The 16,788-nt window shown below is 44.0% G+C and overlaps 1 protein-coding gene across 6 annotated transcripts in view; it reads right to left on the bottom strand.

Annotated features, from left to right (window-relative positions):
* The window catches only part of BIRC6 (baculoviral IAP repeat containing 6), a 169,640-nt gene extending 158,182 nt beyond the window's left edge, over positions 1 to 11,458 (bottom strand). For all 6 annotated transcript variants that reach the window (XM_066618148.1, XM_066618166.1, XM_066618187.1 and 3 more), the window contains exons 1-2: positions 11,189 to 11,458; positions 721 to 902 (exon numbers count right to left, since the gene is read on the bottom strand). In XM_066618148.1, the coding sequence (XP_066474245.1) occupies positions 721 to 902; positions 11,189 to 11,423 (417 nt within the window). In that variant the 5' untranslated portion in view covers positions 11,424 to 11,458. The remainder of the gene's footprint in view (positions 1 to 720; positions 903 to 11,188) is intronic.
* Between the last annotated feature and the right edge of the window lie 5,330 nt (positions 11,459 to 16,788).

Raw genomic sequence — 16,788 nt, 5'->3', positions numbered from 1 at the left:
AATCACCCTAAAAGAAAGGTAAGTAACCGGTTTAGTGTCACCCCCAAAGAGTTGCATGGTTGAGTAGGAAATTCAGACAGAGGCTCTACAGTCAGTAGTCCAAAATTACACTGACTTTCAACAGTAACTCTGACAATAGCAGACGTTAAAACCAGATAACCAGAAACGGATTATTTTTAAAATTAAAAATAGATTTTTACTTAAATTTCATTTTTTTTAAATTTAGTATCTCTTAAATTTTCAAACCAATACCTGAATATAAAAGAGATCAAGTTCCATGCATTATAATCTTTTTAATTTATCACACACTGAATAGAAGCATTCTATGGGAAAGAATAAAATAGCTGGGATAAAAATGAGACCACTGAGGTCAATCATTACAAATAGGACAAATAGATCATGAACTGTGCACATTACAAATATATAGATTACGTCAGACAACCTGGACATTTACTTTGCATGCCATGGAGAAAAACTGTTCTGCCCACTAACTACTTTCACAGGCAAAATAAGTACATTACACTGCTGCATACGAACAATGAACACACACAAATTGTGCATTTCATGGCAGTCGCAACACTATAATAAACTGAACAGCTTGTTTGTATTACGGCTGTGACATACACTTGTAAATTGCATCCATTAGACATATAATTCAAGCACAATTAAGACCCTGGGAAAACAAAACTTGCAATATAAGTAAGAGCTCTAATGACTTACCTCTGTAACTGGCAATTCAAGTTGAACCACATCATCTTGTTTAGAAACAGGCGTTTGAAGAGCTGTATCTAACAGCAAGATACCATTCAAATCTTTCCTACATCCAACTGCATAATCATCCACAAAGATGACTTTATCCACAGCAGAAATATACTGACATTTCACCCGTCCACCTGGTTTGGCTGTAGAGAATAAAAAAGAGAACTAGGTTACATGCTATTCATTGTACTCTATGACGGAAAAGAGAATACCACACTTTTGTTTTTAGAACAAACTACAACGAATCACCTGCATCATGAAGATGATGAACACACTGTGTATTCTCTAAAACAGGGGTGTCAAATGTATGGACTGTGGGCTGGATCCAGCTCATGGAAGTTATTTATCTGGCCCACATAATGATTGGGTGCGTTTTACATCTGTGACAATAACCAATCATTCTGACCCACAACTTAGCTACATTCGGAGCAGGTGAGTCGCATGTGCTTACACAATGCGACTCGTGGCCAACAAAAGTACATACATACTTTGTGGCCATTCTTGTGCAGTGTGCCTGCACCTTCTGCTCTATGACTTCTCGCACCAGCCCTCAGCTCCTTTTGCAGCAGCTGCTGCTTGTTCCAGCCTCTGCCTCCTAATACTTCTTTTTACAGATGTTATGAGTAGACATAAGACTTTGTCATCTTCTTACTGGGATGTACTGTGAACATATGTAGGGAAGGAGCGAAGCGTCTTTGATTTTGCATAGTAATCTCACTGCTTTGCTTGTCTGCTATACTGACTAAATTTTCCTGTGCAGGGAAAAATGTCTTTGCGTTTGGGGCTTCAGTGACAAACAAGAGACTTGCAGCCCAAACTTGTGCAGAGGGTAACTCCCACAAATTTCATTGAGTCTTACTCCCAATTAAGTGTACATAGAATTGAAGCCTTGGGAGCCTAAATTCCTGAACTAAGGGGTTCAGGCAAGTTTAATCCTGCATAGGATTGCAGTCTCAAAGACAAAATAAACTATGTCTTCATCCTGTATACATCCTGTACAAACAAACATGATTGCAGTACATTGATTAAGGCTGGAGTCACAGCACACTTAACTGCAGGTTGGGGAAAAATTTCATTGCATTCAGTGAGACTGACTTCCAAGGAAATGTTCTTTCCTGACCTCCAAGGAAATGTTCGGCCTACATGAAGCACTGTCTCAGCCCCCCCCCCCCCATCTACAGACACTAATTGCTTAGTTTTCAATAACAGTAGTGCAGTGTGTCAAATATAAGGTCTAAAATGAACAATATTGAATCAGTATACAGCACTATAGTAATATATAGTGGATATAGCCTTAATAAGTTACATTGGCTATGAATTGTACTTACCTGCTTTGCTAGTCATTGTATATCCTATTTGTTACACAAATATGGTGTTCAAAACTGACCTGCAGGAGACCATGAATTCAATACAGTCTGCTGCAAGAAACAAATTTGACACCTCTGCTCTAACATATAGTGCTACTTGGAAAATTTGCCACTCTCCTACTGAGCTTGAAGCAGGAGAGCAGACCCCACTGCTGATGCTTATTTCACTTTCTGCTTACTGTCACTGCAGTCCTCTCTTCATCTCTTTTTGGATCAACTATTTAACTATTATTAGCCATAATGATAAAAGAATCATACACAGTGTCTCGGGGGGGGGGGGGCAACAATCTTCAGCAGACTTCCTTCTAGTGCTAACCAGCTATATGAAGCCAAGTTGTTCCACCACACTGGTTGCACAACTGAGAAAGTCCTCCTTTCTCAGTTAGCAGATCATTTCTCATTCACTAAGAGAACTTTGAGCATGGCCTCTCCTGCAAATCTTAATGAATGGCAACAAGTATGAAGTCCTTTCATGAAGACATACACTCTACTAGGTCCAAAGGACCAAGATACATGAACATTTACATGTTAAAACCAATACTTTAAGACAGCGGTTCCCAAAGTTTTTCGGCTGGTGGTTCCCTTAACCTACTGGTTTATTGGCTATGGTTTCCCTTTAGGGCTACAATGCTATACACTGTACAGGGTGGTGGGTTTTTCGCAATGATTCTGTGGCTCCCTTGGCTGGTTTCCATGGCTCCCCAGGGAACACAGCTCACAGTCTGGAACTCACTGCCTTGTGCCTAGAAAATGACTAACAGTCCTTCAGCTGCCATAAAATAGGCTGAATATTATTAGTAATACCCATATTATTATTTTGCTTTTCAGCAAAATAGATTACAAACAGGATTATACAGCAAAATAAATAAAAGTGTCTATGTCCCCAAAGGATTCATAATCTAAATAGATGCAAAAGAAACACCAACAAAACAGCCACTGGAAAAGATAATATGCTGGGGTACATAGGGACGAGTGGTCTCCCCCTGCCAAATATAAGAAGAGCACCACTTTATTGATTGCCTCTTGCTCAATTAGTAGGAATAATGGTACTATTATGAACCTTGCTGCAGCTTTATTCTCACAAGCTGAAGTTTCTGAACAGTCAAAACTTGAAGCTAAAAAAGCATGAAAAAATGGTAGTCCAATAGCTGTAGGTCTTCTGGATAATAGTTCATATCAGATGCACCTGACTGAAAATGCTTAGACCACAACCACGACTTAAAATTACTAAACATAATGCTGGTTCTGAACTAAGCATAAGCTATCAACAAGATCCCTCAAGTTAACAGTTCCCATCCATGACAAATTCAACCATCCAATGAGAAGATTCATAGGTTCTAGATCTCCCACCAAACATTACTTCAGTTACATCTAGATTCAGTTTGAGATTGCATCCTATCTTCCACAGCTCCCAGGCACTAAAGCCTTACATCTGCTAAAATTTAAAGCTCAATGCCATCAGTATATTGATAAAACCTAATTCCAAATTTATGGAAGATCTCACCCAACAACTTCATCCATCAATCATGACAACAAAACCAACTCCTATAGAACAGGAGAGTTTCCTTTTCTTGTTACAGTCTTGAGTTTGACCAGAAAGAATTTCATGCTGCAATTCAGAGCTACCAGAAGCTTTATCTGGTTTACACCAAATATCAGCATTAACACAACAACCACGATCCATACCACTGGTATTCTATATAGCAACAAAAGTCCTCAGAAGAAAATCAATAGGGGAAAAGAACCCCTGTCAAACTCTAGACACACATCATCCATCAGAATTGGCTTCAATGTCTCAACAAGACCAAAAAGTAGACTAAAGAACCCAGGAAAAGTGTCTCATTGTCTTCAGTTGTATTGTAACAGCACTCTCCTTAAGGGGTCCATTGCTGTGCATGGATCCCTCCAGTGGCTGTGCATCAAGTCACAACACCCACTGCAAATGTCTGGCAAACCAGGTTGCCAAGCCCTGCATGGCACAGAGCTCAACAGGGAGGAGCACAGCCACTTGGCCACATGAATTAGAAGGAAACTGATTGCAATCATATTCTTCTCTAAAAAGGAAAGATGAGAGATGAGTCCATAATTTGGAAGGGTATCATAATCCAAAAAGAACACTAGAAACACTGAGTCCAAAACACACACACACAACCACACACACACACAACCACACACACACAGAGAGAGAGAGAGAGAGAGAGAGAGAGAGAGAGAGAGAGAGAGAGAGCTCAGAGCAGTCAGAATCAGTGACTGGTGGAGAACTTAGGGCACCCGCTTACATACATAAGGTCAAGCTCAAACCCTGACATCTCCCAGAACATCCAGTAGTAGTGGGAAAGACTTCTTCTGAGGACTTCGTTGGTGCTAGTTGGAATAGAAAGTACTAGACTAGATAAAGCAATGAGACGATTCATTACAAATTGATTTTTATGTCCATATGACTAAAATACAGATATATAAATGTCTCTATAATATCCACAAAATAGACTTATATGACAAATACTAAAGTAGAAATCAACAACTGGAGAGCCTTAAGGACAGTGGTTCTCAAACTCTCAGGGAGTTTCAGGACAGAGTTTTCAGCCTTAAGGACAGTGGTTCTCAAACTCAGGGAGAGTTTGAGCTGCAGTGTTGGGGGGGTAGGCAGCAACGCGATCAGCTGGATCACACCATTCTGAAGGGGAGCAGGGGCTTGCTGCTACTTACCAGAGCTGCAGCAGCCTCCTGGGGGTGCAGGGAACACCCGCATCAGCCTACATAGGGCTCCCCATGCTGCAGAGTCAGTAAAAATTGCAATCACAACCACTGCCAGTTTCACAAACACAAAACCTTAAGGGAGCAGAAGCCAGGGCTCTACTGGCCCTGACAGTATGCATGACACCCCAGTTTGAGAACCACTGCCTAAGGCACTGGTTCCCAACCCATGGTCCGGGGACCACAGGTGGTCCGCAAGACCCTAGGAAGTGGTCTGCGAGGTCTCAGGGGGGAAAAAAAGCTTTTGATCACTTCCAGTGTCTCACTGAACAAGCAGTCCCCCATGGACCCCCCAGAGAGGCCCGATAACAGACTGCCTGCAGCTGGTAGCAAAAGCAGCAAACCACAAATCTTCTCTATAGATAATAAATCTCAAATAAATCTTTTCTAATTACAGGCAGCCCGCATAACCTGTGGTGCGGCCAACCCGGAGCCTCTGGAGGCAAAGGGAGCTGTGCTCTTCTCACCTTTGGAGGCTCTTCTGAAGCCTGCAAAGGCTGTGTGCATCTGCCAATGGCCTCTGTGGGCTTCAGAATGAAGCCTGGAATTGCTTAAAGGTTACTTCTGGTTTTTGCCAAAAACCAGAAATCACCTTTAAGTATGTCCAGACTTCATTCTGCGGGCTTAAGAGCCTCCAGACTGACCTGAGCTCAGCTTCGGTTAGATTGGGGGGGAACCACAGGCTTCGAATACTCATGGTTTGCCTTATCTGCAGGTGTTCCGGAACCCCCATGGATGGTGAAGGTCACCTGTATTACAAATTTAATGTATTTTTTTGTGCGCAGGGGTAGGGGGTTGCATGTGGTCCGTGACAATTCCAATTTTTCCTCAGTGGTCCGCGGTCTCCTAAAGGTTGGGAACCACTGGTCTAAGGGGAACAAGAATAGGTTCACCAATCACCCCCTTCTCTAAGTGACACAGAGACTACACTACAACTATACCCTATCAAACACTTTATTTCAAAAGGACTCTCTTCGCATGCAAGTATGACTAACCCCCTACAGGTTCATGCTAATGCTAATATTCAGTTTACCTGGTGGAGGGTTTCTGGCAGAATATGTTTTAGCCCCACCCCAGGTGAAGTTTTATTTGCATCATGCTATGGACTAGAAACAATAGTAATCTGTTTGCATTGGATTTATATAAGAACAGTGCCCGCAGCCAAATTGACAAAGTTTATTTGTATTCTCAGATTGACAATTCAATCTTTAGCATGACTACTCAGAAGTAAATCTCATAGTTCACTTGCGTACCTAGGGGGGGTTGGAGGGTGCAAGTGTCCCAGGCTGCCACATCTGCAGAGGAGTTGGTGCCTTCCTTGCCCCACCCCACTGCTTTTCTCTCCCATTTGGAGAGCTGGGAAGGCCGTGAGCAGCCTCCTCAGCACTTCAAAGGCCTCCAGAGAGCCTTTGAATCTTACTTTTGTTTTTTGGTGAAAACCAGAAGTGATATTTAAGGTCTTTCAGAGGCCTCGGAAGGCCAGAGGAGGTTGCACACTGCGTCCTCCAGCCCTCAGAAGGCTCCTGTATGGAGGCGGCGGCATTCGTCTCAGGGGGGAGAACATCATTCTGCGATCCTGGCCCCACAGGGCAACACAGGGGCCAGGATCGCCAGTGGTTCAGTGGGGTTTACTACCAGGAAAGTGTGTCTATGGTTGCAGCCTGAAACAAGTTAATTCTATTTCCAGAAATGGAGGAAAGGACTCTGATTTCAACTGTATGTTCATCAGAAATACATCCCTGTAGGCAAAATTTTTTAATCCCTTTCTGCTAATATGTAGCATGACAAAACTAATACAAAGCTGTACAAGACAGAAACAAAGAATAATCAATTGAGTTCAAGCAAGAATACATATCATTATGCTTTAAAAAAAGAGGGAGAAAGAATTTCCCTTTCAGCTCTGGTCCTTGCCTAACATCAACAACTTTAAAGACTGTACAAGCCAGATTACACCCTTGCTTATTCTTCTCCAAATTCATCACTCCAGTAGTCTAGCCCTAGATGAATGTTGTAACCTAATAAACCATTCTTGATAAATAAAAAGACAGAATTCATATCACTCTATTGTTCATCCTGCAATTACAAACACAAGTTACAGATTAAGAAACAGCACTGCTTAATGCAAAAATGAATCAATGAAATAAGAAACAGAAAAAAAGACTATTACAACTACAGTTTCATTAGAGATATAACTGCTTACACTGCAGACAAAGGGACCAATACACCAGTGTAAAGGGCATTCCTAAAGACAGGCTCAAATGCAGGCAGAATTTTAATGCATAGTGAAGAACACACCATCAGACATGTGACTCATGACCTGTATACAAAGTTCATGAAAAAATTAGACCCAAATGTTTATATTTAAGAAAATGCATTCCCATGCACAAAATTTATGTAACATTCAAGTGCATCCTTCAGATGTCCATCCATATGTTTTCAGTACTTACACATTAATAAGGAACCATGACTTTATTAAGCACTAACTGCTTTTGATTTTTAGCTTTCTACCCCAAAGTGTATGAGACAAATGATAATACCTTTAATTCAAATACTACATCACAGTTAATATGGAACATTTCTTTAAGGAAATAACTGGTTTAGGCTGCTATCCTACACAAACCTTTGTGGTAATAAATCCCATTGAATTCAACACAACTTACTTCTTTGTAGATGTATTTAGGCACAGCTTCAGGACTTTTTTTTTTTTAACTGGTGCTGGTCCTCTTTATTTTTTTGATTTTATTGAGTGTATTTGCCGGACATATTCTGAGCAAATATTCAAAAGCCTAAGAATTCTATAGACAGAATTCACCTCAAAGTACTTATAAGGAAAACCGACGAGTAATCTCATTGGCCACAAATATAGATAACTGAGGGCCCAATCCTATCCAGTTTTCCAGTGCTGGTGTAGCCATGCCAACGGGGCGTGGGCTGCATCTTGTTGCAATCTTGCAATCACAGAGGCCTTCTCAAGGTAAGGGAACATTTGCTCCCTTACCTCAGGGCTGCACCGGTGCTGGAAAGTTGGATAGGATTGAGCCCTGAGCTATCAATCTCATGTTAGGCTCTTACAGTGCAATCCTATGCATGTTTACTCAGAAGTAAGTCCTGCTGTGTTTAGTGGAGGTTACGCTCAGGTAAATGACCACAGCATTGCTGACTTACCCTCCTTGCCCCACAGCTCACTCATCAATTTACAAAGAACCTCTCTTCACAAAGCCAAGTTTGCCCACCTAGACATTTCAGCATTTTAATTATTTGTATTTAAAAAATTCCACACTTGTTTCGTTTTACAGTACTGAAGCTGTTGTACTGTTTGTTTGCTTTTAAAATAACCCAGTAATTCTACTATAGTCTTACAACATACAAAAAGATGTTAGAACATAAGAAGAGCCCTGCTGGATCAGGCCAAAGGCCCATCTAGTCCAGCTTCCTGTATTTTAGTGGCCCACCAAATGCCCCAGGCAGCACACAAGACAACAGACACAACCTGCATCCTGGTGCCCTCCCCTGCATCTGGCAATCAGAGGCAGCCTGCCTCTAAAACCAAGAGCTTGCACATACCTACTATGACTTGTAACCAGTAATGAACTTATCCTCCAGAAATTTGTGCAATTCCCTCTTAAAGGCATTCAGGCAAGATGCCATCACTACTTCTTGTGGCAAAGAGTTCCACGAACTAATTACACGCTGGGTAAAGAAATATTTTCTTCTGTCTGTCCTAATTCTCCCAACACTCAACTTTCGTGGACGTCCCCTGGTTCTGGTGTTATGTGAGAGGGAAAAGAGCATCGCTCTTTCTGCTCTGTCCAACCCCTGCATGATTTTGTATGTCTCAATCATGCCCCCCCTCAGGCACCTCTTTTCTAGACTGAAGAGGCCCAAACGCTGTAGCCTTTCCTCATAGGGAAGGTGCCTCAGCCCAGTAATCATTTTGGTTGCTCTCTTCTGCACCTTTTCCATCTCTATTCTTTTTGAGATGTGGTGACCAGAACTGGACACAATGCTCCAGGTGTGGCCTTACCATCGATTTGTACAACAGCATTACAATATTAGCTGTCTTATTCTCAATACCTTTTCTAATGATCCCAAGCATGGAATTAGACCTCTTCACTGATGCCGCACATTGGGTCGACACTTTCATCGACCTGTCCACAAGCACCCCAAGATCTCTCTCCTGTTCTGTCACAGACAGCTCAGAACCCATTAGCCTATATGTGAAGTTTTGATTTTTTGCCCCAATGTGCGTTACTTTACTCTTACTTACATTGAAACACATCTACCATTTTGCTGCCCAGTCTCCCAGTTTGGAGAGATCCTTCTGGAGCGCCTCACAATCACTTCTGGTCTTCACCATTTGGGAAAGTTTGGTGTCGTCTGCAAACTCTGCCACCTCACTTCTCAACCCTGTCTCCAGGTCATTTATGAAGAGATTGAAAAGCACTGGTCCCAGGACAGATCCTTGGGGCACACCGCTTTTCACCTCTCTCCATTGTGAAAATTGCCCACTGACACCCACTCTCTGCTTCCTGGACCTCAACCAGTTCCTAATCCAGGAGAGGACCTGCCCTCTAATTCCCTGACTGTGGAGTTCAGTGGGCATAGTTAAGAAATACTCTAGAGTGGGTACAAGCACAACTAGCTGTGATCAGGTTAAAGCAGGAATGTCAAACACAAGGACCAAAGGCCAGATCTAGACTGTGTAAGCACTTTATCCAGCTCACATGATAACTGGGCTCTCCCAGCACCACTACCCGCTGCTGAGTTGCAAGTGACATCTTGTCAAAAGCAGTGCTGCTGAAAGGGTGGCCCATGTGATAACTGGGTTCTCCAATATCTTTAAAACATCAAGATTTGGATATTTTATGTTCTGCCAGTTGCCACTAATGAGTTCCTAAGGTGAGGAGAAAGTCCTTATTTTTGGTCATCACCTGCTTAACGATGTTACTCTCTGCACAAAGACATGCCCGTCCCTCAGCAGATGCCCCAAATACTATTTGGTCTGCTGTATGAAATAAGTTTGACACCCCTGGGTTAGAGTGATAGTTGACAGTTCTTCATCTGCAGATAGGCAGGCACATCTCTACATACACATCTAGAGCACAAGCCTGGCTACATAAGGATTTTGTTATCCTTAAGGTAACAAAAATTTGAACCCAGCTCTCAGTCAAACACTCTAGTCACAGGACCACTCAAGGCCCAATCCTATCCAACTTTCCAGCACTGGTGGAGCCACAATGCAGCCCTGAGGTAAGGGAACAAATGATCCCATGCCTTGAGGTGGCCTCTGTGGTTGCTTCCCCAACACAGGAAGCAGTGCATACCCCACAGACACAGCAGAAAATCGGAAAGGATTGGGCCCTCAGGCTGTACGCAACCTCCTTTCTCCTTTGCAGTATTAACCTATTCTGTTTGAACGAGATTACCAGAACTGCTTTAATATGTGCAGTTCAAGCCGGGCTACACAAGTCTTATGTTTCTTTTCCACCACTCCTCTCACAATGTTTCTTTCCACCGCGCTAGTTTCTATTTGGATACGCAGAAGCGTCAAGTAACATGAGGACTCTGAAATTTAACTGAAGAACCCAAGGACAGGGGTATGTTATAGAAAACAAACCCCCAGATAAACCCACATGCCTTTGTTGTCGTACAAAGTACAAACCTGCCTATTCTGCTCCAAAGCACCACCTCTGAAATAGGAGAAATTAAGTGTCATCACGTCAGCGCACACGCAAAGAGCAGTGCTGCTCTGCTGCTGCTTTTGAGGTCAAGAGACTGTATTTCTAGGCCAGCATCTAAGCGGAACGTTAATGCTGAAGGTGTCAGGAAAGTGCTACCGGCGGGGGTTCTGCAGCTGCCCCGCCCGCAGGCGCACCACCGGACCCCCGTCGCGCACCCAGCGCTGGGCACACAGGGCTCCTACAGGGTGCCGTGCCAGGCAAAGTCCTCAGCCACACTTTGTCCCGCCTCGCGTGGCGGGCAGGAGGGGAAGCCCCGCCGGTGTGTGCTGGCCGCCACACGCCGCCGCCCCCACGTGCGGCCCAGAGCGCGACCGCTCCAGCAGAGGGCTGGGAAGAGGCCGGGAGCCCGCGGGCAGCGGCAGGGCGAGAGGCGCCCGCTGACGTCACGCCGCCGCGGACCCCCGACCGCCCCCCGCCAGCTTCCCCTCCGCCGCGCTCCTCCGAGGCTTCGCCGCCCCGACGCGTGGAAAGGGGAGGTGGGCGGGCGCGAGACCGGCTCCCTCACCTTCGCGCCCGCGGGCCGGGCCCGCCGGCGCCCCTCCGCCCCGCCCCGCCCCGCCCGCTCACCGCTGAGCGCCGACGCCTGCAGCGTGGCTCCCGAGGTGCCGTCGATGACTTTGATGGCGCCGCGGGCGGTGACGGCCAGGATGGCGTTGAGCGCCGGGTGGTAGCAGAGGCTGCAGAGCCCGTCGGCGTCGCAGCGCAGGCAGCCGTCCCGCAGCAGCAGCCACTCGCAGGGGCCCGTCGACACCGGCGCCGAGGAGCAGGACGCCCCCGCGGCCGCGGCCGCCTCCGCCGCCATCGCAGCACGAGAGCCCGCCGGGCCTCACTGACAGTCCCGAGAGGAGCCGCCGCCGCCAGTCAGCATCCGGGTCCGGAGAGGGGCGAGGGAAGGAGGGAGTGGGGAAGAGAGAGAAAGGGAGAGAGCCGAGGGCCGGCGTGAGCAGGAAGTGACGCGGCCGCGCCGGAAGCAGGACGCCGACTGATTCGCAACGTTCAGCGCGTGCTGGCGACGAGAGAGTTAACGGGACTACGGCGGCCGCCCGGGGTTATTTTTTCCAAACGCTTTTCGCTTTTGCCTCCCGAACGGCCCACTGGAAGAGACGGTTCCGGCGTTGCGTCACTGAAGCCAAGAGGCTCCGCCCACCGCCGTCGCTTGACGTCAGCCTTTCCCGGGTAACAGGCACTGGCTGCCCTGCTGGGGGGGGGGGGCGTGTTGATTGTGCCGGACGCCATGTGGAGGAGGCTGAGGGAATAAAGAGGCGCTGGCTGCAGTCCTGTCCACACTTACCTGGGAGTAAGCCCCATTGACTATCATGGAACTTGCTTCTGAGTAGACAGGCATAGGATTGGGCTCTAAGGCTGCCATCCTGTCCACACTTACCCGGGAGTAAGCCCCATTGACTGTAATGGGGCTTACTTCTGAGTAGACAGGCATAGGATTGGTCTCTATCAGGAGCAAGACGAAGGAAGGTCAGAGGTTTATTTTGGAAGCTGGGCTCAGGCACTGAGGCTGCAGTCTGAGCCACACTTTCCTGGGAGTAAGTCCCATTGAACACAATAGGAGTGACTTCTGAGTAGACAGGCCTAGGCTTGTGCCATGTCTTTGGCTTCTTGTACTTGCTGTGGTTGGGTGACCAGATACTGAGAGGGCCAGGGGACCTCTGCCTTTAACCACTGAATAGAAGGGGGCATTTTGGCAGGTGCAGCTCATCAGGGGACGGTTTAAAAAGCTGCACCTGCCACCATTCTCTTATGAAGGTTGTCCTCCTCCACACCTGGTCACTATGTGGGTGACTGACTGAGCAACTAAATCATCTTCCTAGGAAGGCAATCCAGCATCACTAAGATATTGTAAAGTAAATTATACTCATATATTCGCCTCTGCCTCCTCTAAAGATGGAATTTGTTATGACAGCTGGAATGTGGCTTTGTTCTATGAGAAACCATCATGCCACATTCAGGACTAGACCACCTGAATTTACCCACCTGTACTTGGTATGTTTTCTGCATCTGGCTCCAGATCCCCACATCCACTTTGCCTTAACGATGGACATGTCACCCAAACAGTGTTGAAAGAGGTTAAGAATGCTCTTTTCTAGTTTTGTCCTATAAAACCAAACACCATGTCTGTAATCCAATTAAAGACCATTTCTGCCAATGCTGCATATAAGCAACAGGGATCAGATGTGTACACTTGTGGGCTGGGCAGAGAGCAGTGGGACCCACCTAAAAACGTTTCACTTTCCCAGCTGCTGAAGCCTCTGTGGCTATAATGATTAGGCAGCAGTGTTCCCCCCCCCCCAAGTAGCAGGTTGTTTAGCCCTGGATGCACATAGCCTCATCTGCCTTGTCAGTTTCACAACCTACCAAAAATTTGGTCATGACACACTGGTGGGCTATGGACCCACAGTAAACCAAACCAAGGCTAGTTCCATACAAAATACACTATTATGTCATATGGTCCACACTTTCCTGAGCAGTGAGATGTTCCTAGGGCAGTATTACCAAGTTTACTTTCCCCTGAATATCACAGTACTAAAGCCTTATGCTATACAATATTTGCTTTATTTACAAATATACTTATGTGCAGTGTATAAGTGGAGGCAACTGTAAATTTCTCCCAAAATGGTTGTTTCTTAAAATCTATCAAACACCTTTCTCACATCCCACCCTTGCAGGTGAACTGCCTGTTCAAGGAATCATCCATAGCTATTAAGAAATGTTCTTTTGTCAAAACTTGGGCTCTAATAAGGCATCGTTTAAAAACAAATCTATAGTGATAGATTCATAAGGTAATAAAGCTTCCTTCCTCAGAGAAAGAAAACTTCGGAATACAATCCATTAACAATGATCAGGCAGCAATTTCCAATGTCACCTTTGATGCTGGGGTAACCACACCCTGATTTCTAAACAGGGAATCTTGTGGCACCTTAAATAGCAAGCTTAATGTAGTATGTGTTTGTGGATTGCAGTCCACTTCATGGTAGTCTGAAAATTTGTAAATGTGTTAGCTTTTAGGATGTCACAGGATGACTTTTTTTTGCTAACAGTTATTTCTCTGGAAATGGTTACTTTTTTAGGTTAGCGCTCCATCTCATTTTGTTGCTTTCATCCAGGTTTTGTTTGATCTACCCTAGCATCAACAGTAGTTATGAGTACTGCTTTTTACTATTTACCATGGAAGCTATGAGGGTTAAAATTACAATTGTTCAACTGTGTCATGAAAAGATCAAGGGAAAACTTCTGGGATGTAGGCAGCTGATTAAGGTTACAAACAAAAATGTTTGGTATACCAGGTGCACTAATGCTGCCAGTATTGCCCCTGGTCCCAGCCCTATTCCACCTGCCCCTGCACCAACTTATTGGCACCAGGGCTCCTCTGAAGGCCGCCATGGCCTCTTCCTGCATCAGCCCAGCTACACTGAACAGTTTGCCATCTTCTGCAACCTCTAAAAGGATACCATGCTGCTGGAATGGAGTTCCAACAGCACAACGTGCACATAGGATTGGGCCATAAGCCATATAATGGCAGCTGCAGCTGAAACTTCATCTATTACTATTAGCACAAATGCTGCAGCCATATGGCTCGATGCTTGTTAGCCTCTTTTCACCTCAAAATAGTTCTGACTATATCTGCTATGCAATGGAAATTATCTCGATATCATTCAGAAGTACTACTCATTCCTTCATAAAATAACCATTCTGAATTTTGGGCAAAATGTAGATTTCAAAATAAGAAACCATCACACACAGAATTCCTCTCAATCTCGCACGTGCTGGTTATGAAAGAAATATACATTCTTCTTTCACTCTCAAGCTTGAGCTGGAGGTTCTAAAGAGAAGTCATGGCAAGGAACATCTAAGTCAACTTACTTGTATTGGAAATGAAGCAAAAATGGTGATCAGATTAGAAATTCAATGAACACTTTACTGGGTCAGAACCACTAGGCTCATGTGCCTGAAGTTAACCTTTAACAATGGAGTTTGCCCAAGGAAATATGATTTTTATTTGATACGTTACTGTCTTAGACTAGAGAGTCCTGATAGTCTCATACATTAGAAAGTCTTGTCTTCTAAACTTGCTATCCGTTTGTCCATGTAGAAGCTGTGCTGCAATTCCACATGCAGCTTGGAGTTGAAAATCAATTATTTGACACCCTCTGGAAGCAGCCAACTATCTTTTGCAACATCCCTTACACAGCCCCCTCAAGCCATCTCCTTTATTCTCCCATGCTGCTTCTCTCTTCTGCTATCCCATCCTATCCCATTCTCCTATACCCATCTCCATCTTTCCGACTTGGCTCCCAGACACATTTTTCTAGCTAACTGCTTATATTAGTAACAGGGCGCAATCCTAACCCCTTGTCAGTGCTTTTCAGCACTGACATAAGGGCAATGTAGCTCTGAGGTAAGGGAACAACCATTCCCTTACTTTGAGGAGGCCTCTGTGAATGACACGCAACTGCAGGATGCAGCACATGTCCCATTGGCACCGCTATGCCAGTGCTGGAAAGCACTGTCATAAAGGGTTAGGATTATGCCCACAATCTAGTAACATCAGTTTTCCTGGGCAGCCCCAGGCTTGCATTTGAGGCTTATTTCTAGACATGTTATCAAAAACACATGCATAGTTGAGTTTTTTGTCCACTGTTCCCTTTCCTTGGAACAGAAAATACATTGTATCTCAGATGTCTATGGCCCAGGGTGACCAGATACAATGGAGGACACACTGCCTATAGTTTTAACCACTGTATAGAATAACCATCGATTTTCAACCTTTTTTAACTCACAGCACACAGACAAGGCACTAAAATTGTCAATGTACACAATCAGGTTTTTGACAATTGACAAGGTACACCATGCTACCAGTGGGGGGCTCACATCCCCTATTGACCCTACTAATAAATGACCTTCCCCCATATTCCTATGGCACACCTGTGGATCACTCACAGCACACCAGTGTGCCATAGCACAGTGGTTGAAAATGGCTGGTCTACACCCTGTGAAATCAATGTACATGGATATATAACTCTGCAAAACAGAGGAAAGGTGGTATAATATGCACTACTATATCCATACTAATTTACTGTTTATTTTTATTAACTGTATTATTGCCCAAACTAATGGTAATTTGTATTTACCCTAAATGTTATCAATACACTTTGTCTTGGAAAAAAAATTAAAATTAAAATACCTAAGCAATAGCAAGATATCTATTCCAGGAGAGTACAAAATGTATGAGGAAGGTACATATATGGAAGGAATACAGGAGAGAATTGGGAGCTTTTCAAAACACATTTCAAAACTATTGTACTGTTACTGGAAAATGACTATAAGTGTAAAAGTGCTGGTATAACTATTACAAATTTATATATATATATATATATATATATGTAATAGTTATTACATATATAATAATATTCATTCATTCTTGCAGTGTCAGCAGGGGAGAAGTTAAACTCACAGCAGTTCTTTATGTCCAACAGAAATGTTAACATGAAGTATGACAAAAGTTTATATTTTCAATAATCCTAAAAATTTATTTACATTCTTAGAAACACAGAACTTAAACATATGAAATGTAGATACTTATCCCTTGGTTTAGTGAATATAAATAACCTTTATAGGTATTCTGCAAACAAGTTTAATTCCAAATGTTTATAAAATACATTTTTGCTGTATTTACATACATGCCTGATCTCAAAACAGGAATTAACTGAAAACAACATAAACAAACTGCTGGAACTATTTGAGAACTCTTGACATAGTGTTCTTTGCATAGTATATGCAGAGAGGCAAGATATATCTTTTGAAACATTATGCAGTTCTGCTCATGTGCATTAAAAAGTCTTGTGATGTTATATGCAAATATACAGTACACTACAAATATACACTTATTCCAAACTGGGTCTCCAGGAGTGAAGGTTTAAGCGAGCAACAGCAGCTTTTAAAGGGAGTCAGATAGTTGTACCAATCATATTTGATTTTAAATTGGTTCATAATTATTGGCCTAGCATATACCTCCACTTTTATCCCTACCCCCCACAAACCAGTAGAGGTGATTATACTGTTGTTTTGGCGCCAAAGATATTGTATAAATTGTAAAGCTAGGGAAAAAGAGGCAGTCTAAATCCATTTCCTGGATCCACATTTGTGCAATGCTA

This window comes from Tiliqua scincoides, chromosome 1 (genome assembly GCF_035046505.1).
Source record: "Tiliqua scincoides isolate rTilSci1 chromosome 1, rTilSci1.hap2, whole genome shotgun sequence".
NCBI lineage: Eukaryota > Metazoa > Chordata > Lepidosauria > Squamata > Scincidae > Tiliqua > Tiliqua scincoides.
This window is presented reverse-complemented; position numbering and strand designations above follow the sequence as displayed.